Source organism: Panthera pardus, unplaced genomic scaffold (assembly GCF_024362965.1).
Source record: "Panthera pardus isolate Hobbes unplaced genomic scaffold, ASM2436296v1 HiC_scaffold_6, whole genome shotgun sequence".
Classification (NCBI taxonomy): Eukaryota; Metazoa; Chordata; class Mammalia; order Carnivora; family Felidae; genus Panthera; species Panthera pardus.
This window is the reverse complement of record NW_026526991.1, coordinates 103,421,818-103,445,224: the sequence shown is the minus strand read 5'-3', so window position 1 is coordinate 103,445,224 and position 23,407 is coordinate 103,421,818. Positions and strand designations below refer to the sequence as shown.

Genomic DNA, 23,407 nt, shown 5'->3' with positions numbered 1-23,407 from the left:
CAGGTTATAATGATATGTATAAGTTGGTGGTGAGAAGGCGGTGACGGTTGGCGACAACGTTTATTGGAAACGAGAGTACATATTTAGATAGCGGATCTCACGGGATGTGGATGTTTGAAGATCGTTCATAGGCTGTAGAGAAAGATAAATGGGAAAGGTTCCTAGAGTCTGTAGAGTCGGTCTAGCAATGCTCTAAAAGTTTGGGCTGGAGGAAGGGGGCTAAAGTTTTGTTCAATTGGAGTGAGAGACCAGGTAACTATGAAAGATGCATTTACCCGGGAATGACTGCCATAGTGGGTACAAGTGTGGTTCCCGGAAGGCTCTGGTGTCAGGGGAGGGGCCGGACTGTGACGGAGTCGGCGGAGGTCTATGAGTCTTAACATTACATAGACCTCTGGAAGCGCTCTGGGTGGTCTTTGGGTAGACACTGCTGGGATGTGGGGAAGCCGCTCCGTGGGTGGCGGTTAGGGGGATGGGCCGCTCTTCCGACGAAGTGACTTCGCAGCTGGAAGCCAACACTGCTGAAGCGAACACATCCCTCCGCCCTCGGCCCCTTCCCCGTGCCGCGGTCAGCGGACCCAGCCCTACTGGCGCGTCACCAGAGCTCCCGCGCAGGCGCCTTTAACTCCTAGCGCCTCCGCCCCTTAGAAACCCTCCCGCATCTTGGGGCGGCAGCAATAGCCAATGAGAGAAGAGCGGTGGACAGGAGGGCCAATAGGCGGTGGCGACAGTGCAGAGTGTGGTTGCCAGGGGGCGGGGCCCGGATGCCTGCCAGGCTTGCCACCCTAGCAGCGGAGTCGGGGATTGTGGACGTGGTCGCCACTTCCTGAGCTGCGGGGATGGAGGCGTCGCGCTGCCGACTCGGACCCCGCGGGGACAGGTCCGAGAGGGGTGATGGCTGGTTTCGTCTCGAGCGGGGCGGAAGAATGGAGTGAGACTGTGGCGCTCCTCTCTGGGAGCTCTGAAGAGAGAAGGCGGTGGGCTTGGGTTGGGGAGGTAGGGACAGATTTGGCGGCAGGAGGCGAATCCCCTAACCCCTTCTCGAAGGTGGAGGATCCCCTTTTTATCTGTGGGCGGTAGGAGGCAGCGGTTCTGCAGCCGGTACTGAGAGCAAAGACTTTGTGTTCTCGTCCCTGCTTGGGAAACTCTTGGAGTTTTGGTTACGAGCTCGCCTTGCTCTCTGTGGGCCTCGCTTACTCAAAATGTTCGGTATTATTGCTTCTCACGCACTGCCGAGCAGTGTCATCGTAATTGAAGTGGATGAAGTCTTTTCTCGGGGTGTCGCAGGGGAAGGCTGTGGGTGATATTTAATCATTTGCTCTAATGCCATTGTTTTTGGCAGGCGGTGCTGAATTCTAGAACAGAGTCCGAGAACTGAAAGTGCAAAACTGTTCTTTAGCTTCTATCTATCTGCTTTACAGTAATTCTTATTTAGGATTGTTCGTCTTATTTGTCATCTACCATACCCCTTGTTTGTGCTTCTTTTTCTCTGCGGTGCCCTTTTTTCCTGCCTCCGCCAGAGGGAGAGCCTGGGAAATACAACAATCTGAAATCTCAGTCTGTCAATTTCTTGTTAGCTAGGTTAATGAAAAGTTAACAGGGAGCGGCATGAAATCATTGGCTTCAAACTTTGGTATTGTCTGAGGATTGAAATCATACACGCCAACTGTATTCCCCGCTTTTTATTCCATTACCAAAGCAAATAAAGATGTAGCGTGTAATGATTTAGTCTGATGTTTAGTAGATATTTAAGCAATTCTAAATCATTTAAAAAGTCACGAAGGAGGTGTTGGGGATAGAGAACGCCCATTTTCCTCTTTTATCTTTTTATTTACGTGATAGCTGCTCTCTGAGAAATTTCTTTGCTACGCTTTCTTTTTTTCAAGATGAGAGAAAAATAACCCACGTTTTCCGACATAAATATGGAAGTGCTAGGAGGAGGTAGAGCTAAAAATCAGCGTCTTCGTTGAATTCAGATGGTATTTGTTCACTTGTGGGCATTCAATAAGTTAATTAAATGAATTTACGGAAGTAAATTTCATGGGTACCAGATGTTGATATATGACTCATGATTTTGGGGGGAAAAAAGGAATTGACTTAGAAACCGAGACCATGAGGCAAAATGGTTTTTAATTTATTGGACCTGAAGTTTAAAGGGATAATTTTAAAGTTTCCCTCCTTTTTCTTCCCAAAGAAAACAGCTCTTTAATTTAAAAGCAGACATCAAAGGAGAGTGAGTCACCAAATGTGTCTCTTGCCCTAGGTAATTTTAAGTGCAGTTTCTATCACTACTTAACTCAGTTGTTGCTGAGAGGGAGTGGAACATCTCTTCTATTTTGGCTTCAGGTTGTGTGTTTAATGGTTTCAATGAGTTTTTGGTATTAATACATTTCAGTGTGAAGTATAACATCTGACTTTTAAGTTTCCTGTGTTTTTTTTTTCTTTGAATTATGTGACTGTTTTCCCATGAAACAGATTTCTTTTTTTTTTCTAATTTTTTTAAATGTTCATTTATTTTTGAAAAGAGAGAGAGACACAGTGTGAGCAAGGGAGGAGCAGAGAGACAGGGAGACACAGAATCTGAAGCACGCTCCAGGCTCCAAGCTGTTAGCACAGAGCCCAATGCAGGGCTGGAACCCACGAGCTGTGAGATCATGACCTGAGCTGAAGTTGGATGCCCAACTGACCAAGCCACCCAGGCCCCCCCCTCTTTTATTTTTAAAAATTTTTAAAGATTTCTTTTCAACAAAATGGAAAAATTACTAACCCCAAATATTTCCTATTTCTGAAATATTTAGTGAAAATTGGAGATGGAATTTGAAACAACACTCAGGACCTTTGGTGAAGCTAGGCATTTTATAGTCTAGATTCTTTGGAGATGCTTGTGGTTGGTTGTAGAACTTGAGCTCTTTCTGGCCTTTTATTCCTGATAGATAATTGAAGGTATGGCGAGAGATTTCTTGGTGTGATGTGACCTTGCAGCCCTGTTGATTTAGAAAGTCATCTGTGGTTTATCCACACGCCATGCTTTCTCTTTAGAAATATGAACAGTAGTAGCTGGAGGTTATGTATCATCCAGGCTTGGTATCCTCTCTCATGTTCTTTCTTTTTTAAATGTTTCATCGGATCAACTACTGGTTGACAAATAAAGAGACTTACTCAGGGCTTAAAGATACTCAGATTATCTAATACAGCACTGCAGTATGTTTGGTAAATATTAAAAGCTCCCAATATCAATCATGAATGTATTTTTCCAAATGTGAAAGCTAAATACAGACTTAGAAAGGAGAGAATAATCCCTGCAGTAAATTCTCTTTTTTCTAAGATCCTTCTGTTCCAAGCAGACAATTCAGACAGTTTTTGGAATAGTTTTTATTTCTGATTTCTCTTATTTTTTCCTATGGAAACTCTGTTTTCCCTGCATTTGTGCCTGTTGAAAGAAAATGGTAACGTTTCTGCTTACTAAGGGGAAAAGTATGCTTGAAATTACTCAAGAGGAGGAGTTGAAGTTGCTTGCTTGAGGATTTTAGGACTAGAAGGGGACTTGATAATTCCCCTAGATCTCCTGTTTGAGAATAGTGGAATTATTATGGCTTCTTTAAAACTAGAATTTCTTGCAGTCTGCTTTTGCTTTATTTTCTCTGAATCAATTCACTAGAAATAAGCTCTTTGTTCTACTGAATCTGTTCTGCCTCATCAGACATCCTTACTGTTAGTAATAATGAAAGCTGCAAAATTTTCCTGGCCTGGTTACAACTTAAATCCACTTATGCTTGAGAGAAGACGCCCTATCCACATGCCGATTGATGTGCTGTCTTTATTCACTTACTTTAATACCTGGTATGAGGCTTGATAATGAAGATTGCCATGTCTGTCTCTGCCTTAGAACTTCTGTGAAAACACGAATGATTAGCATTGTGTCATATGCGTCACCAGAACCCCCTGGAAGACCACAGTTCTGAAGAGGGTTAGAGTAATGCTTTTATTTTTTATAAGATGGCATTTGCTGTTTGACCGCATGGTATTGTGGGAGGCACTGGAAACTTCCTCTGGGTTCCTGAGTTCTAATCCCAGCCTTTTCCCTCTCTAGCAGTGTGATGTTGAGCCGCACATCTCCTTCTTTGGCTTCAGTTTTCTCCTCTGGAAAATGAGAGCTTCCTTGGATGCCCTAAGTGATTTATAACGAATTAATAAATAGCAAATATATATATATTTAACAGCACATGGCTCAAATTTCAAAAGGTACAAAATGATTTTCAGTGAAAAATGTGTCTTATTGTCTTCATGTCATCTAGTTCATTGATGGGCGTCTTATGGGACCTTTCAAAGATATTATATTAAAAAATCTTCAAATATTCTTTCCCCACTGCTAATACTGTGGGGATGATTTTGAGTTTTAGGGTAAAATATAATTAACTAAACTCAGATTTCTACTTTCATCATTGGCAAGATGTATTTTTAGAATATGAACTATAGCAGGGTGCCTGGGTGGCTCAGTCGGTTAAGCATCTGATTCTTGATTTCAGCTCAGGTCATGATCTCACAGTTTGTGGGATTGAGCCCCGAGTTGGTGGAGCCTGCTTGGAATTCTCTCTCCCTCTCTCTCTGCCCCTCCCCTGCTTGCTCTCTCTCAAAATAAATAAATGAAAGCACTAAAATAAAATTTTAAAAAATGACCACATTAAAAAAAAATATGAACTATATAGTTACTGCAAGTTTTAATTTTTTCCTGTAGTAATTAAAGTATGGAAAATAGAACTGTAAGAAGAAAACAAAGATTATTTTTCAGTCTTCAGGAAGAATAAATCATTGCTATTCAGCTTTTCAGGAAGAAACTCCGATAAATCTGCAGTTTGCCTTTGATTTTAGGTTTTAGAATGAAACAAATTTAATAGAGGATTGACCTGTTTTCCCTATTCTAACAGTTTAATTTTGTTACAGCAATGCCATATGAGCCAGAGACAAAGTAGAAAAGAGTGTTTTGGCTGAGTAAAGTTCTTAAGCTGTGCATTAAGGGAAGATCTGTCAAGATAAAATTATCAGTAATAAGGGCTTACATTTGGGTAGCTTTTGCAGCCTTCATAGTGTTTCACTCATTTGATCTCTTTTGAGCTTCATAGCCCTGAAGAAAGCAGGGCTGTCGTTGTTATCTTCATTTTATAGATGGGGAAGTTTAGGCTCAGAAAGGATGTGATGTACCTAAGGTCACATGACCAGTAAATGATGTAGTCAGAGGTAAAATTCAGAAGTAAAATCCAGGCTTTTGATTTCTTCTTTTTTTAAATATTTTAATTTATTTTTGAGAGAGAGCAAGCATGGAAGGGACAGAGAGAGAGGGGGAGAAAGGATCAGAAGCAGGCTCTGTGCTGACAGCAGCAAGCCTGATGCAGGGCTGGAACCCATGAACTGTGAGATCATGATTTGAGCTGAAGTCAGCCACTCAATCTGAGCCACCCAGGTGCCCCTGAGGGAAGTCTCCTCTTCCCTCCCCACCCTCCATCCCCCACCACTTTTCAAAATATCTATTCCAAATATTCTGGATGCCATTTTTACATATAAATGATAACAACAGATACTGATTACATTCTAATTATTTTTAGGATGAACAGTTGAAATCAGATGTTTTAGTGAAGTACAAATGAGTATTAATTTCATCCATTGTAAAGGGAATAGAAATACTTCTTTGGTATTGTTAGACACACACACACACACACACACACACACACACACACACACACACACGAATGCACTTTCATCTCTACCCAAGAAATAGAAGGGAAATAAGTAACATTCCTGAAGAGAGAAATGTAACCCCCGAGGAAAGGAGAATCAGGCAAAAGGTAGAATGAACTTAGATTCTGAGTAACATGCCTTTTTAGATCTAGAAAGAAGAAATGAAGTTTTTTGACTTCTGAATCAAATTATGCATTTAAAATAACCTTTCTGATTGGTTCACTCGAAAGAATGTTGTTGCTTTTGTTCTGTGGAACATGCAAACGGAGAGGGTTCATTCTGAAGTAATTTTCCTTGCTGCATTATTTGGGGACAAACTGATGATTTAATCAGCTGCCAACTTTTCCTTCTCATTGCCTCTATCCCCAAACAATTCCCCCTTCTTTCTGAAGGAAAGAAATGGGCCCCACTAAATGGGCCTCTTAGGAAATGGATTTTCATTCCCTAGGTTCAATTAAGTTAGTTCCAGATTGTGGCAGTCATTCAAGTAGAAGACAGCTGAGACTAGAATACTAATATTCGTCCTCAGAGGAGGAAGGATAGCTTTCAAAGGAGTCTTTTCTAGCAGTTCTAATTTGACCTTTACATACCTTTCTCCGGAAGCAATGTTTTGTTAGAGCCAGAGATATTCTTGGTGTCTCAGTACATGTGAAAATATGGCCTTCCAATATTAACATTTGGGATTTGGACAAGGCGAATCTATTTGTCAGTTGACTTAGAGAAAATTACTTTATTGATAGCTCTTGCCCCAACTACCTGTCACCGTAATCAGTTCAGACCATGAAATCTGATGACTCTTTTTCACTTGTATATACTATAATCCATTCCTCCCATGGGTTTCTTCAGCGTGCATACACTGGGTTGGAAATTCTGCTACCTAACAATTCAAATTAACTGGCATTTTGACTGAAAAGATTCTTGGCAGACTTACTGAAATACCATGGTAGTGAAATTCCAGACTCTGCTGACCGTTTGAGTGTATGTGGTCGGGGTGTGGGTTAGCATGCTGAGTTGTTCCACTTTTTGACCGTTTTGAATAATACTGCTATGAACATTAGTGTCCAAGTCTTTGTGTGGACATATATTTTTATTTCTTCTGCATATATACCTAAGTCGAGTTATTGGGTTATATGGTAACTCTATGTTCTACAACTTGAGGGGCTATCAGACTTGTTTTCCCACCAGCAGTGTGTTAGGGTTCCAATGTCTCTACATCCTCAGCATTACTTGTTATTGCTATCTTTTTGATTATAGCTATCCTAGTGGATGTGAAGTAGCATCTCATTGCGCTTTTTTGGATTTGCATTTCTCTAATGATGAATAATGTTGAGCATTTTTTCGTGTGCTTATTGGTCATTCCTATATTTTTAGAGAAATATCTGTTCATTTACTTTGTAAACTTTTAAATTGGGTTGTCTTTTTATTACTTAGTTGTAAGAGTTCTTTATATGTATTCTGGATGTGATTCCCTATCAAATAAATGATTTACAGATATTACCTCTTGGTCAGTGGATTGCCTTTTCACTTTCTTTTTTAAAAAAATTTTTTAGGGGCGCCTGGGTGGCTCAGTCAGTTAAGCATCTGACTTCGGCCCAGGTCGTGGTGTCACAGTTCGTGAGTTCAAGCCCCGCATCAGGCTCTGTGCTGACAGCTCGGAGCCTGGATCCTGCTTTAGATTCTCATTCTCCCTCTTTCTCTGCCCCTCCCCCGCTCATGCTCTGTCTCTCTCTCTCTCTCTCTCTCTCTGTCTCTCTCCCTCCCTCAGAAATAAAAGATTTTTAAAAAATTTAAAAAAATAACTGCTTCCAGCTTTTCTGATATAGAATAATGATCTCAGACTGAGTAATCTTGGTCTGCTATGTGCTAGACATATTGTCCCATTTAAGCACATAACTAAGAGGAAATTTAAATGAGACAACCAAAGAACAGAGCAGAAGTCTTTATCATCTCTGGTAATGTGTAAAGCTAATAGGGTAGGTACTATTTTATTAAGTCTGTGAAAAGTTCATACACAGTTTTAAACTGAAAATAAAGTTTTTTTTCATTAAAAATGATTTTAAGTTTACAGTAACTTCTGTTCAGATTATTTCTCATGGTTAGGCAGGGTAACTTAGTGATCCTTTCTCAGTTTCTTAATTATTTTCCATAGCCATACAACTATAAAATGGGGACAGTAATATCTAATTTTTACCTACTTTGGAAAGTCCAAAAGTAAGAGATAATGAATTAGAATATTTCTTTAAGGCATACTTAAAAGGAGTTTTTTCATCTAACTTTAAAATTAATTTATTTATAAACATCTGTTTCACGCCTTCCATGTTCTAGACATCATGTGCCATTGCCAATGTTGAGTAATGTTAGAAAGTACTGATGTTCATTAAGTTTCTTTTGTAATTTTGCTTTTTTTTTGAGTGTTCGAAGTGGTCTCTCAAAAGTCATAAAAGAAATTACTGTGGGTGTCACTTAGCTTAGCAGAGGCACTGTTTTGGCAGTTGCTCTGTTGTGGTGAAAACAAGAGAATTCCCAGGGAAGTGTAGAGTGCGTCTCCTGACAGCACAGCCATAGCATAAACACCCTATAACTGACACTGATGTGGATAAATTTAGCTTCAGTACTCACAAGCTTGCACTTGAACCAGAAGTATGCACACATTCCCTTAACAGATCTCTCCTAAAAGCGTCAACTGTATTGCTAACACAGCACGGTGCTCCTGTGGTTGTTCTGGGGGTTCATGTTGCTAACTGGGATAATGGCATCAGTTTTGATTTCTAGTTGAAAAATAATCAACAAAAATTCTCAGGGTCATGAGTTCAAGTCCCACATTGGGCATAGAGCTTACTTTATTTTTATTTTTATTTTTTTTAAATTTTTTTTTAACGTTTATTTATTTTTGAGACAGAGAGAGACAGAGCATGAACGGGGGAGGGGCAGAGAGAGAGGGAGACACAGAATCGGAAGCAGGCTCCAGGCTCTGAGCCATCAGCCCAGAGCCCGACGCGGGGCTGGAACTCGCAGACCGCGAGATCGTGACCTGAGCTGAAATCGGATGCTTAACCGACTGAGCCACCCAGGCGCCCCAAGAGCTTACTTTAAAAAAAGAAAAAATTAGGGCTGACTGGCTGGCTCAGTCAGTAAAGCATGCAACTCTTTATCTTGGGGTTGTGAGTTTGAGACCCACATTGAGTGTAGAGATTACTTAAAAAATAAAAATAAATAACAACATTTACAGTCATTTTTTTTTTCATTTTAAAATGCAGCCATTTAAGAGCCTTCAAGCATATTTTGAGTGAACACATGTAGCAATTAGTGGAGATCAGACCAGTGTGCTTATAATTGAGACATGGGGTTGAGTAATACATAGCAGAACATTGCTGGATCCTATATTAATTTCAACCATTTATAGTTTCAAATTGTTTTATTCTTAGTTACACCTAATGAGCTAAGAAGTTGACTTAATAGGGTTACCTCGGTGGCTCAGTCAGGTTGTGATCTCACAGTTTGTGAGTTCAAGCCCTGCGTCAGGCTCTCTGCTGTCAGTACAGAACTCACTTCAGATCCTGTGTCCGCCTCTTTCTCTGCCTCTTCCTCGCTTGTGCATGCACGTGCTCTCTCAAAAGTAAATAAACATTAAAAAAAAAAGTTGACTTAATATATATTTTTAAAATCCCTTTACATGGTACTGTTACAGAAAAATTCAGCTTTTTCCTTTCTAGGTAGGGGAAAACCCAGTCCTTTCCTACTGTGTGTTTCTTCCCTGTTGTGTCTCCTCAGCTACTCACACAGAACACTTCTGACATTTCTGGTCCCCAAATGTGGGGGGTTTTGTCCGTACAGCAAGCAATTTCCCTGTGATACCAGGTGGGTTCCCTACAATTCAACTCAATTCTGACACTGTCTACCCAAGGTAGTGTCTGATCCCACAGATTTAAGGGCTGGGTCCCACAAGACTGTCCCCCCCCCCCCCCCCAGTTTCAGATGTCATTCACAAGCCCCGGTTATCACCTGTGCTTCTGACCAACTGGCTGTAGACTGTATGTTCCAAAGACCTCTTCCTTGGGTTCAATTAATTTTCTAGAACTGCTCACAGAACTCAGGAAAACACTTAACATTTACCGGCTTATTAAAGGATATGATAAAGGATGTGGAAGAACAGCCAGATCAAGAGATACGTAGGGCAAGGCCTGGGAGGGTCCCAAGCGCAGGAACTTCTGTCCCCATGGAGTTGGGGTATATCACCCTCCCAGTGTGGATGTGTTTGCCAACCTGGAAGCTCTCCAAACTCTCTACTTGTGGTATTTAATGGAGGCTTCATCAGATAGGCATTATCAATCATGAATTCCATTCTCAGCCCTTCCTCTTCAAGAGAATGAGTAGCCGAGCTGAAAATGTCAAGCTTCTTATCAGGGCTTGATCTTTCCGAGCTTCTTACCAGGTGATCTGCCCTTCACAGGTACAAAATTCAAAAGGTGGAAAAGAGCACATAATGAAAAGTAAGAATACTTCCCATCCCCTACCTATTTAGTTTTCCTCCCTGAAGGCAACACCAAAACCAGCTTACTGTGTATCCTTCCACAGATATTTTCTGCATTTCAGATGAAATATCTGTATATATATTTTTCTTTCATAAATGATGGTAAATACTCCCCAATTTTCTGCACCTTGCCTTTTTCAATTAATAAAACATTCTTGGAAATTGTTCCAAGTTAGTATCCCTATGTTTCTATATATTTCCATATTTTATTTATATCGGTGCTTTTTTTTTTTTAAACAGCTGCATGGTATTGATTGTATGGATATGGTATACTTTATCTAATTAGTCCCTACAGATGAACATTAGATTGTGCTATCTTTTGCTGTTACAAATAGTGCTGCAAAGTCATGTAAAGTTTATAATCATACTGGACAGTTGGCTAAAGTTGGGAAATAATAAGTTAATAAGGAGCATATATTTCCCTAAAGATGAGTTTCTCTAAGAGTATAAGTTGAATTCATTAGTGATCAGAAATTTTACATTTCATACCAACATATTTTTTAATATTTCAAAAACTAATGTTAGAGCAAATATGTGATCATTATCCACAGCTGAGCTTATTTGTTAAGCTTATTTGTTAAAAAAATAATGGAACTGTGGGAGCTATTGGAAGGTTGGAGTGGGGGGAGGGAAAGAGTGGGAACTTGTGTCTCTTACTTTTTTTTTCTTACTTCATTGACACTAGGGGCGCCAGGGTGGCTCAGTCGTTGAGCGTCCGACTTCGGCTCAGGTCATGATCTCGCGGTCTGTGTGTTCGAGCCCCGCGTCGGGCTCTGTGCTGAGGCTCAGAGCCTGGAGCGTGCTTCGGATTCTGTGTCTCCCTCTCTCTCTGACCCTCCCCCATTCATGCTCTGTGTCTTTCTGTCTCAAAAATAAATAAACATTAAAAAAAAAAATTACTTCATTGACACTATGATAATTCCTTATGGAAGGTTCAGAGTAAAAATCACTGCTCCCTCTTTGATGCATTATATTAACAGAGGCCACACGTTTTATTTGTAGCTGCTTGAATTTATTGAGTGCCCATTATTATTTTATAAGTAGTAGGCCATTTTATTTTAACACAAAAATTTTCTTTAACATTTAATAATGTTAGTGTCATTAACTATATCTTTAACTCTTAACAAAACACATAGGCAAGTTAGAGATTCAGAAAATAATACAGATTTAATGCGTGCTTCCTATGTACCTGACACTATTCTAATCATTTTCTATTTATTATTTTGTCTAAATTTTATATAGTCATATGAGATAAAAATTATTATTATCCTTATGGTGTGCATGAGGTGGGCAGAGGTGAAATAACATCAGAGGTAGTAAGGAGCCATGATATTAAAAAGCCAGGGAATCTGGAGTCTGGATCCAGAGCCTGTCCTTAGTTTATTCTTCTGTAAAGCTGATTGACTTTACTTTCATTCTTAAATGTTTTATGAGATCGTTATTATTATCCCTTTTATTAGGGAAGGAAAATGTAGAAAAGTAAGATTGTTTGCTTCCATGTTTATGGAAGGCCTAAGGTTAGTGCTTTCAATTTAAGAGTATTGATAGGTGGGGCGCCTGGGTGGCTCAGTCAGTTGAGCATCTGGTTGAGCATCTGACTTCGACTCAGGTCATGATGTCACAGTTCTGAGTTCAAACCCCACATTAGGCTCAGCTGACACCTCAGAGCCTGGGGCCTGCTTCGGATTCTGTGCCTCCCTGTCTCTTTGTGCCCCTTCTCTGCTCGTGCTCTGTCTCCTTGTATCTCAAAAATAAATAAATGTTCAAAAAATTAAAAAAAAAAAAAAAAGAGTATTGATAGGTAAAGATCCTAGGGGGAAGATGATAGGTTTTTCCTCCTGGACTTTGAATAGCATAGCTGTTGAGCAATCACTGGTTTGACTATGGCTAAGACAGCAATTTATATGTTTAAACAGATTGTTCTTGTCCTTTCTGTTTATCTGTCAACCAAGAGGCTTTTTTATATTTACTAACAAAACAATTCACAAGGAAGGGTGTGTGGCTTAAAAATATAATAGAATTGAGGTAGCAGGAAACAAGAAATGATCATTCACTCTGCTCTGTAGAGAGGAATTGTATTATGTTTCCATGACAGCTCCAGAAGGAACTTTCCAGGAGTCATGAGAATTATGGTCTGTGAATTTCACTGGTTTTTAAATTCAACTTTGGGATTCTTGTAAATATATTGCAGTCTTGAAATGCCCTTTCTCTTTGGTATTTTGTCATTTGATGTCCCATACAAAAGGGTAAAATTCTGTATGATGTTGATCATTGAAAGAATTGGTCAAGGGGCACCTGGGTGGCTCAGTCAGACGTCTGACTTTGGCTCAGGTCATGATCTCACTGGTTGGTGAGTTCGAGCCCCACATTGGGCTCTGTGCTGGCAGCTCAGAGCCTGGAGCCTTCTTCAGATTCTGTGTGTCTCCCCGCCCTCCGTCCCTCTCTCTGCCCCTCCCCCGCGCTGTCTCTCTCTCAAAAATAAACAAACATTAAAAAAAAAAAAAAAAAAGAAAAAAGAAATAAAGAATTGGTCAGGAAAAAAGAGAAGAAAGCCTCAAGAAACGAAGACCAGGCACTACATTTGGGGGAAAAAGGGATCTCTTCATTGGTGTTAGTAAAGGTCTGACATTTATTAAAGTAAATGTTTGCTGAGCAACTCTAGGGATGTGGGTAAAATGGGGACTTGGGGGTGGATACGGCAGCGGGGAGGGAATGCTTCCCTGTTCCCTTTTCATTGACTTTCCTAGTCCCTGATTCATCTATATCTTTTCAGAAGTTTATCAATTCACATCCATATTCACATTTAAAAATGTTTATCATATGCATATAAAACAGTGAAAATAACTTACATGTAGTTCATTAAAATTATTCTGATTTCTTTGTTACAAATGCTGTGTATAATCTCACAGGTACACATGCCAAAATTCCTTGGCAGTGGGAAATAAGGAAGCGAAGGATGTCACAATATGACAAAATATTATGACTCAGTGATTGGGAATAAATGTATTAAAATATCAGGTGCTTTCATTTGAAAGGCATATGGGAAATTTAGACTTTTCAAAGGAGTTCTAAAGGAAAAAAATTTTAGAGAGAGTTGTATTTTGAAAGGGTCTAAAAATATGGAGTACAAAACCTTACTTTGCATTGGTTGATGGTATCATTGAAGGTAATGCCAAGAGGGTAAAAGGCAGTATCAATTCTCCTAAAGAAAATTACCTGTTTATGAATGTTTATATATATCCATATTTTTTCTTAGATCTCAATTCTGTGTCCTTTCTAAAAGAAAGTTTGAATTAGAGATGGCAGTTGTAACTGACCGATCAATTTGTGTCAGATCCAGTTTTAGGTGTCCTAGTATTCTTGGTTACAAATAAAATGTAAAGTAAAATATTCTTTCATATAAGGGTTGAGAGCATAAGCTTTGGAACTAGGCTTCCTGGGTTTGGATCCTGGCACTCTCATTTACTGATTGTGGGACCACATAATTTAGCTGTGCCTCAGTTTCTCCAACTGTAAAATAAAGGTTGAATTACTTTTTGAAAGGTTGAATTACAATAAAATAGCCTATACTGAACTCAGATCTCAGATCTCTCAGAGCCAATTAAAAATCCCAGGAGAGTCTGATTACTTCAGCCTTTATCAGGTGTGTATTCCAGTCTGTCAGTTTATGGCCGTGGAAACAGGCCTATACAGAATAATAAGCCGTATAAACATGTTCCAGACGTCCAGTCTTGTCAGAAATAGGGGATTATTTTGGGCAAGGCAGGAACTTAAAAGCACAGTATTGATACTATCATTTTTTTTTAATTAATAGATTTTACTTTTTAGTGCAGTTTTATGTTTATAGAAAAATAAATGGAAGTATAGAGAGTTCCCATATAGCCCCTCACCCACCCACCCCATTTCCACTGTTATTAACATTTTGCATTAGTGTGATACATTTTTTATAATTGATGAGCCAATACTGATACGTTATTATTAACTAAAGTCTGTAGTTTACATTAGGGTTCACTCTTTGTATTGTGCATTCTGTGAGTTTTGACAAATGTATAATGGCATGTATCTACCATTACAGTATCATAAGAATAGTTTCACTGCCCTAAAAACCTCTGTGCTCTACTTATTCATCTCTCCACTGATCTTTTTGTTGTTATTTATTTTATTTTTTAAAATTCAAGTATAGTTAACATACAGTGTTGTGTTAGTTTCAGATATACAATATACTGATTCAACAATTCTATACATTTCTCAGTGCTCATCAAGATATGTATACTTAATCTCCTTATTTTTTTCATCCATACCCCTACCCACCTCCCCTCTGGCAACCACCAGTTGGTTCTCTGTACTTAAGAGTCTGTTTTTTCTGTTTGTTTCTTTTGTTGTTGCTGTTGTTGTTCATTTGTTTTGATTCTTAAATTACACATAAGAGTGGGATCATATGGTATTTGTCTTTCTCTGGCTGACTTCACTTAGCGTTATATCCTCTAGGTCTGTTTTTACTATCTCTGTAGTGTTGTCTTTTCCAGAATTTCATGTGGTTGGAATCATAAAGTATATACAGTTTTTTTAGATTGGTGTCTTTTAGCGGTGCCTGGGTGGCTCAGTTGGTTAAGCATCCGACTTCAGCTCAGGTCATGATCTCACAGTTTGTGGGTTCGAACCCCGTGTTGGGCTCTGTGCTGACAGCTCAGAGCCTAGAGCCTGCTTTGGATTCTGTGTTTCCATCTCTCTCTACCCCTCCCCTGCTTGCTCCCTATCTCTCTGTGCCTCTCAAAAATAAAGAAATGTAATAACAAAAAAAAAATATTGGTGTCTTTCACTTATCACTAGACCTCCATGTCTTTTTTTTTCCTGTGGCTTGATAGCTCATTTCCTTTTATCACTGAATAATAATCTATTGTGTGGATATACCACAGTTTGTCCATTCACCTATTGAAGGACATCTTGGTTGCTTCCAGTTTTTGGCAATTATGAATAAAGCGACTGTAACCACAATGAAAATATTCATGGGCAAGTTTTTGTGTGGACAAAAGTTTTCCACTCATTTGGGTAAATACTAAGAGCACAATTGCTGGATCGTATGATGAGAGTAGGTTTAGTTTTGTTAGAAACTACCAAACTGTCTTCCAACGCTGCTGTGCCATTTCATATGCCCACCAGCAATAAACAAGATTTCTCATTGCCCCACATCTTTGCCAGCATTTGGTGTTGTCAGTGTTTTGGATTTTAGCCATTACAAAATAGGGATGCAGTGGCAACTCATTGTTTTGTTTTTGTTAATTTGCCATTCCCTAACGGCATAAGATGTGGAACATCTTTTCATATGCTTATTTGATATCTGTATATCTTCTTCAGCAAGGAGTCTGTTTAGATCATTTGCCCATTTTTTAATTGGGTTGTTTTCTTATTGATGAGTTTTAAGAGTTCTCTGTATATTTTGGATATGACTCCTTTATCAGTTATGTGTTTTGTAAATATTTTTTCTCGGTTGGCATTATTTTTCACCTCTCCTGGCCTCTGCTTTTCTATGGTGATTTCCTAGTTGGCAGGGCTACACAGTGCCTTATACTGTTGGTTAGCGAGGCTCCATATCACCAGCAAGTGGTGATACTAACATTAGGCTTCCTAGCAAAATCCTCACATATGTATCACAGGATATATAGGAAGTTGTAAACTTCCTTTTTCTAATATTCGCCCCCTCCCCGATATAACAGAAGAACAAGAAAAAAGGAAAGGTTACTCCCAATTCTAATATCGCCTCTTTTTCCTGCGTTCTCTTCACTTTTCCATATGGGAAGTAGTAAACTTGATGATCTTTTGAGGCTACCACAACAATTTGCCACCTTTAAATTTATTTTCATATATTCTTAGCTAGTTAAATAAGAAATCCATATTTTTGTGTTTCTTTTATTAGTAAGTTGGAGGTTTTGAAAGACTGTGGGAAATAACTCACTTTGTCAATAGCAGAGTAGAAAAGAGGCTCTCTTCTCTCTCTTCTCTCTACTCACTATTCTGTTGTCACATCCATTAGAATTACTGTTACTGTTACATTAACACCCTGTCCTTGCTGTAAATGCTGATGCTGTCTGGAGTGGACTGTATTGCCATTGTAGCCTCTGGTACTTTTTTTAAGCACGAACTTTGGTACTTCAGGTGAGTTTATAAAGATACACGGGTAGGGTTGCCTGGGTGACTCAGTTGGTTAAGCATTCGACTTTTGATTTCGGCTCAGGTCATGATCTCACAGTTTCACACATTCAAGTCCTGCATTGGGCTTTGTGCTGACCCTGCAGAGCCTGCTTGGGATTCTCTCTCTCTCTGTCTCTCCCCTGCTCATGCTCTCTCCGTCTCTCTCAAAATAAATAAATTAATTAAAAAAAAAAAAAAAAGGATATACGGATAGTTCCCCAATTTATAGCCGTATTTATGTTCCAATTGTTAGTATGAATTGGTTGTTCGGCATTTAGGATGTTTTCCTATAGAAAAATCTTTCAAATGAAATTGGATTTCCAGAGCAATACATAAAAGTAAATATAACTCAAGTTTATGAAACAATTAGTGATTGGGGCACCTGGGTGGCTCAGTTGGTTAAGCTTTTGACTCTTGGTTTCAGCTCAGGTCATGATCTCATGGTTCTGTGGGTTCAAGCCCCACATCAGGCTCTGTACTGGCAGCACGGAGCCTGCTTGGGATTCTCTGTCTCCCTCTCTCTCTCCTCTTTCCCCACTTGCTCTGTCTCTCTCGAAATAAATAAATAAACTTAAAAACCCAATTGATTATTTATTTACCATGGTTTGAGGCCTTTCTGAGCTTGACTGGAAACCTAAACATTAATTATAAGAATTTTTATGGAGGGGCACCTGAGTGGCTCAGTCAGTTAAGTGTCCAACTTCAGCTCAGGTCATGATCTCATGGTTCCTGGGTTCGGGCCCTGCATCGGCTCTGTGCTGACAGCTTGGAACCTGGAGTCTGCTTTGGATTCTCTGTCTGTCTGTCTCTCTCAAAAATAAATAAACATTAAAAAAAATTTTTTTTGAGAATTTTTATGGAGAAAATTGTTCTATAATTGACTTAGATCATGGTAGATAAAGGCATATTGTTCATTTTTTACATTACTCATCTAGGATTACCTACTCTGAGAATGATTTTGTCATTTGTATGTATAGATGTTCCAAAGTTGAGGATGCCTGTCTAATCGCCTAAGGGGAGGAAATGTCACTAAACTTCTACTGGGTAGATTGTACCTATGTTAATGTATTTTTCACAGGGTATTGCAACCATCCAACTATATTTGGTACTCTCATCAGACTTTGACTAGTCAGTACTCAGTAGACTGGTCTCACCAGACTCACTGGTCTTCTTTCCTCTGTATCACCAGGGTACTCGATGGTCTTTTTTATATTATGCTCAGTATTGTCAGAATTAAAGAGTGAATTCACTGTACTGGCCTGTGGCCTACCTTCGGAGCAGTGAACAAAGTGGATGCTTTAGCAGCCAATTTCCAAAGCACTTTTATGTATGTCTGCATATACTTTCACACATAACTATCTGATACTTACAAACAACGTGAGGTAGATATTACTGTCCACATTTCATAATTGATGCAAGTAGGGCTTAGGTGTATGAACTGATTATTGAAGATTAAACAGTGAGGAAGTACCAGAATCAGAATTTGAACCCAGATTTTCAGACTTCAAACACTAAGCTTTTACTACTACTATTATCCTTCAAAACCACTGATTTTTATTCTCCTCAAATATAAAATGTGGAAAGCATCAGGATTATTTTGGATAATCTGGGCTATTTGGCCATTGTGGTGTCATGGAGCATTGCTTGAATTAAAAAGCAATGCAGTATTATTTTAAAAATGAGAAAATAATGACACTTTAAAGAGCTGCTGGTGTACCTGTTACATTTTTTCCCCCTTCGGTAGTCCTTGGCTTTTATTTTATTTACTAATTTTTAGCATTCAGGTTTAAAATTTTTATGTAATGAAATCTATCAGTTGTTTCCTTGATACTTTCTGGGCTTTATGTCTTGCTGTGACTTTTCTATAGTTCACACTATAAAAACATTAGCCTATATTTTCTCAAATTTATGTTTAGTGTTTTTTTCTTTTTTTATTGTGTTAATATATACATAGCATAAAAATTACCATTAAGCTTTTCTCTTTTTTTGCCATTAACCATTTTTAAGTGTGCTGTTCACTGGAATTATATGCATTCACGTTCTTGTGCAACCACCCCCGGCCGCCCTCCATCACCAGAACTCTGTTCATCTTGTAAAACTGAATGAAACTCTACCTGTAAGACAGTACCTTCTCATTCTCCCCTCCCCCCCACACCACCCCCCCCAGCCCCTGGCAACCACTATTCTTTCTGTCTCTATAATTTAGACTATTCTAGATAACTGCTATAAATGGAGTCATATAGTATTTGTCTTTCTATAACTTTGTGTAGCATGTGTCAGAATTTCCTTCCTTTTTAAGGCTGTATAATATCCCACTGTTTGTATATGCCACATTTTGCTTATCCGTTCGAATGTTGATGGACACTTGGGTTGCATCTGCACTTTAGCTATTGTGAATAATACTGCTGTGAACATGAATGTACAAATATCTCTTTAAGACCCTGCTTCTTTAGGGTAAATACTGAGAAGTGGAATTGCTGGTTTACATGGTAATTCTGTTTTTAATGTTTTGAGGAATATCCGTACTGTTTTCCACCATGGCTGTACCATTTTACATTTCTACAAGTGGTGTACAAGGGTTCTGAGTTTTTCACATCCTTGCCAACTTTTGTTTTCTGCTTTTTGGATAGTAGTCCTCCTCATATGTAGGAAGTGGTATCTCATTGTAGTTTTGATTTGAATTTCCCTAATGATCTGTGCTGTTGAAGATCTTTTCATGTGCTTATTGGCCATTTGTATATCTTTGGAGAAATGTCTTGCCCATTTTTGAATTAGACTGTTGAGTTGTTGTTGGTAATTGTTGACATTTAGGAGTTCTCTATATATTTTTGGTATTAATCCCTTATCAGATATATAATTTGCCAATGTTATCTCCTATTCTGTGGGATGCCTTTTTATTCTGTGTATAGTCTCTTTTGATATACAAATTTAAAAATTTGTCGTGAAGTCCATTTTGTCTATTCTTTTGTTACCTGTGCCCTTGGTGTCACATCCAAGGAATCATTGCCAAGTCCAATGTTGTGAAGATTTTGTCCTGTTCTAAGAATTATTGTTTTAGGTCTTATGTTTAGGCTCTTGATCTTTTTAAGTTAATATTTGTATGTGGTGTTAGGTAAGGTCCAAATTTATTATTATTATTATTTGCATTTGGATATTAAGTTTTCCAGCACCATTTGTTGAAAGACTATCCTTTCTCCACGAGAATGGTCTTGACACCCTTGTCAAAATCATTTGACTATATATTTGAGGGTTTATTTCTGGGGTCTCTATTCTATTCCTTTGGTCTGTATGTGTCTTCTAGCAATACCACACTAATTAGCTTTGTGTAGTGAGTTTTGAAATCAGGAAATGTGAATCCTCCAGTTTTGTTCTTCTTTTTCAGGATTATTTTGACTATTCAGAGCCTCTTGAGATTCTTTATGAATTTTAGAATGGGTTTTTCTATTTCTGCAAAAAACATCATTGTGATTTTGACAGGGATTACTTTGGGTAATATTGACATTTGAACTGTACTGTCTTCCAACCAATGAACATGGGATGCATTTCCATTTATTTATGTCTCCTTTATTTCTTTCAGCAATGTTTTGTAGTTTTATTTGTACAAATCTTTCACCTCTTTGGTTAAGTTAATTCCTAAATATTTTATTCTTTTTGATGCTGTTGTAAATGGAATTATTTTTATAATTTCCTTTTAGGTTGCTTATTGTTTGTGTATAGAAATGTAATTGATTTGTGTGTGCTGACTTTGTATCCTGCTACTTTGCTGAGTTCACTTATTAGGTCTAACAGGGTCTCTTTTGTGTGAAGTCTTTAGAATACTCGGTGTTTAAGATCATATCATCTGCAAACAGAAGTAATTTTACTTATTTCATTACAGTTTGGATGCCTTTTATTTCTTTTTCTTGCCTAATTGCTTTGGTTAGAACTTTCAGTACCATGTTGAATAAAAGTGATGAAAGGGGCGTCCTTGCCTTGTCCCAGATCTTAGAGGAAATGCTTTCACCATTGTGTATTGTTTGCTGTAGATTTTCATGTATGGCTTTTAGTATATGGAGGTAGTTTCCTTCTATTTTTATTCTGTTGAGTGATCTTGAATTTTGTCAAATGCTTTTTATACATCAATTTTTTTTTTTACTTTATTGATGTGTGCCTGTTTTTGAAAAGCAGGGTGATGGAAAGAACATGGAATTTGGTGTCTGACATATTTGCATTAAAATTTGCTTTGTTTTTTTCTAATTTATATGACCTTAAGCTTGGCTTAGTGAGTAACTTAATCTCCTGGGCCACCGTTTTTTCACCTATAAAATAATATCGACCTTCATGGTTCAGATGAATAGTAAATAAGGTTTATATGTATAAAGCCCCTTAGCACTCTCCCTAGCAAATAGTAGAACCTCTGTCTTACCCTTTACCCCAGTGACATGTGATTATTATTATTGTATTTCTGTTGTTGATAGGCTTTTGTTATACTTGGCATTGGTTGGGCATTGGTTAAAATTATAGACAGTTTTTTTTTTTTTACTTTTATTTTAAGGAGAATTGTGAAGTTATAGTAGACTTAATAAGAACCAGATGGCTAAGTAAATTTAAAACTATTTTTAAAGGTAAAGTTAAAATATCTATGGTGTTAGGATACATATGGTCAAGGTATTTTTTTTATACCTGTAAACAGGTTATCTAAATGTGGACTACCAAGAAAGATAATTTTCACTTTATGTGTGATCCGCAGTGCACTGCTGGTGGAGTGTGAATTGATGTAGTTTGGGAAGCTATTTGGCAATAAAACTAGTCATAGCTTTTGACCAGTCTTCTCATTCCACAAAGGATTTAGATCCACCCTGTAACTTAGTGAGCCTATTTCTGGGAATCTGTGTCAAGAAAAAACCTTGAGGAAGAAAAAAAAGAAGAAACCTTGAGGGGTGCCTGGGTGGCTCAGTCGGTTGAGCATCCGACTCTTGGTCTCAGCTCAGGTCTTGATCTCAAGGTTGTGAGTTCAAGCCCTGCCTTGGGCTCTGTTTTGGGCATGAAGCCTACTTAAAAAAGGAGAAAGAAATTTTGAAATGCAGATATAAACTGTACATTTTATTTATTTATTTATTTATTTATTTATTATTGAGGTATAATCTATATACAGTAAAATACACATTTTAAGTGTACAGCTCAATGACTATTTTACCTATGTAGATATAGAACATTTCTGTCACCCAGAAAGTTTCCTTTGCCCTCTTTCTGGTTATACTCTACCTGTCACCCCACAATGGTAACCACTGCTCTGACTTCTATCACCATATATGCTTTTGCTGGTTCTTGAACTTAATATAAGTGAAACCATGCAGTGTATACTCTTTTGTGCAGGGCTGTTTTCAATCAGCCATAATGTTTTTGAGATTTAACGATGTTGTTGTGTATATTACCAGTTTGTTCTTTTTATTTCTGAGTAGTGTTCCATTAAATGAATATGCTACAATTTGCTTATTTGTTCTCCTGTTCATAGATATATGATTCTAGTTTTTGGCTTTATGGACATTCATGTATAGGTCATTTTGAGGACATATCTGCTAATTTCTCCTGGATACATACCTGTAACACTTATTGTTATTAAATTTAAAACAACATAAGTATCCAACAATGGAGAATAGATTGGTGTAGATCAGCATGTAATCCTGACTACAATAATGGTCAGTGGAAGAGGACGAAAAATACAGGTGTGAAAGTATTGTGAAGGCTGAGGTGAATTCCTTGTTCGTTCCTGTATCCTTAGTGCCTACCTCTCAGTGCCTGATACGCAGGACATGCTTAATATTTGCTGGCTGAATTTAATGAAAGGAGACTAAGCAACAGCTAGTTAAGGGTGGAACCAAGGAGTTTTCAAGAAAACAAGGGAGGAACATGTTTCAGTGAGGAGCCTGTGGTTATTTTTGTCAAATACTTTAGGCAAATCAAGGAGGAATGAAGGGTGAAAACAAAGTGTTATTTTTGGCAATCAGAGAAAGAGTTTCAGGAAAATGAGAGAATAGAGCCAGGCTGCAGCGAGTTGAGAAGTGAATTATAGTTAAAAAAGTGACAGTGAGTGTTGATAATCCTGAAGTTATTTAATGATGATGGAAAGTGGAGATAGATTCATAGCTTTATAGATAGATAAGGTCTAGGAAGGTATCTTTTTAAAGAAAGATTGTGAGCTGAGGAAAGGCACTACTAGAGATCGAAAGACGGAGGATACAGGAGCAATATGCATTGTTAATTCTGGGGAAACGGGACAGAATCAATTCACCAGTATCAGCATTCACTTTAGGGAGAAGAACATCTTCCTCTGTGATAGGAAGAGAAAGTGTGTTTTTATGAGTAGGGTTGGAGAAGATGATGAAAATTTGCTTCTCAAATTGTTACCTCACCTAAGTAAAGAGGAGCTATGTGGCCCTTGGGCCCTCTTGGGAGAAGAATAACAGAATGGCTGAAACCTAATTCACATGGTATGTTTCATTCTCCAACTTACATGCTTTTAAAAAAAATTTTTTTTAAGTTTATTTATTTAAGTAATCTCTACACCCAACGTGGGGCTCCGATTCCTGACCCTGAAATCAAGAATTGCCTGCTTTCCAACTGAGCCAGCCAGGCGCGCCTCCAATTTACATGCTTTTTTATTGTGTGAATTTTTGTGGCAAGCCTGACCTTAGATCTTTGTGTCCAAATATTTATAAAATGTCTGAAGTATGTGCATGGGAACACATTTAATATATTGGAGATATATTTAATATGTTGGAGATTTTTCATCATGATAGTTTGCAAAAGCTTAAAATATATGGTTTGCATTGATTTAACACTATATTGATACTCATACTGTAGTTGGAACTGGATTGTGAATTATTTACTCGTTTAATTCCCTTTGTAGATGGATTTTAAAAATAGCTTTATTGAGGTATAATTGATATACGTCAAACCCCACATTTAAACTGT

The 23,407-nt window shown here is 38.2% G+C and overlaps 1 protein-coding gene and 1 long non-coding RNA gene across 7 annotated transcripts in view; one reads left to right on the top strand and one right to left on the bottom strand.

Moving 5' to 3' along the window:
- Nucleotides 1–41: 41 nt before the first annotated feature.
- On the bottom strand, nucleotides 42–627 carry LOC109276215 (uncharacterized). Its single transcript, XR_002084532.2, has 2 exons — nucleotides 276–627; nucleotides 42–132 (listed from the first exon to the last, which is right to left on the bottom strand). It is a non-coding gene; the product is annotated as an uncharacterized LOC109276215 (long non-coding RNA).
- A 55-nt stretch (nucleotides 628–682) lies between these two features.
- The window catches only part of TULP3 (TUB like protein 3), a 64,517-nt gene continuing 41,792 nt past the window's right edge, over nucleotides 683–23,407 (top strand). For 3 of the 6 annotated variants that reach the window (XM_019464841.2, XM_019464842.2, XM_019464838.2), the window contains exon 1: nucleotides 735–880. In XM_019464841.2, coding sequence (XP_019320386.1) covers nucleotides 840–880 — 41 coding nt within the window. In that variant the 5' untranslated portion in view covers nucleotides 735–839. Of the gene's footprint in view, nucleotides 881–17,430; nucleotides 17,498–23,407 lie in introns of all 6 variants that reach the window. The other 3 variants (XM_019464839.2, XM_019464844.2, XM_019464843.2) reach the window with 3 other exon arrangements.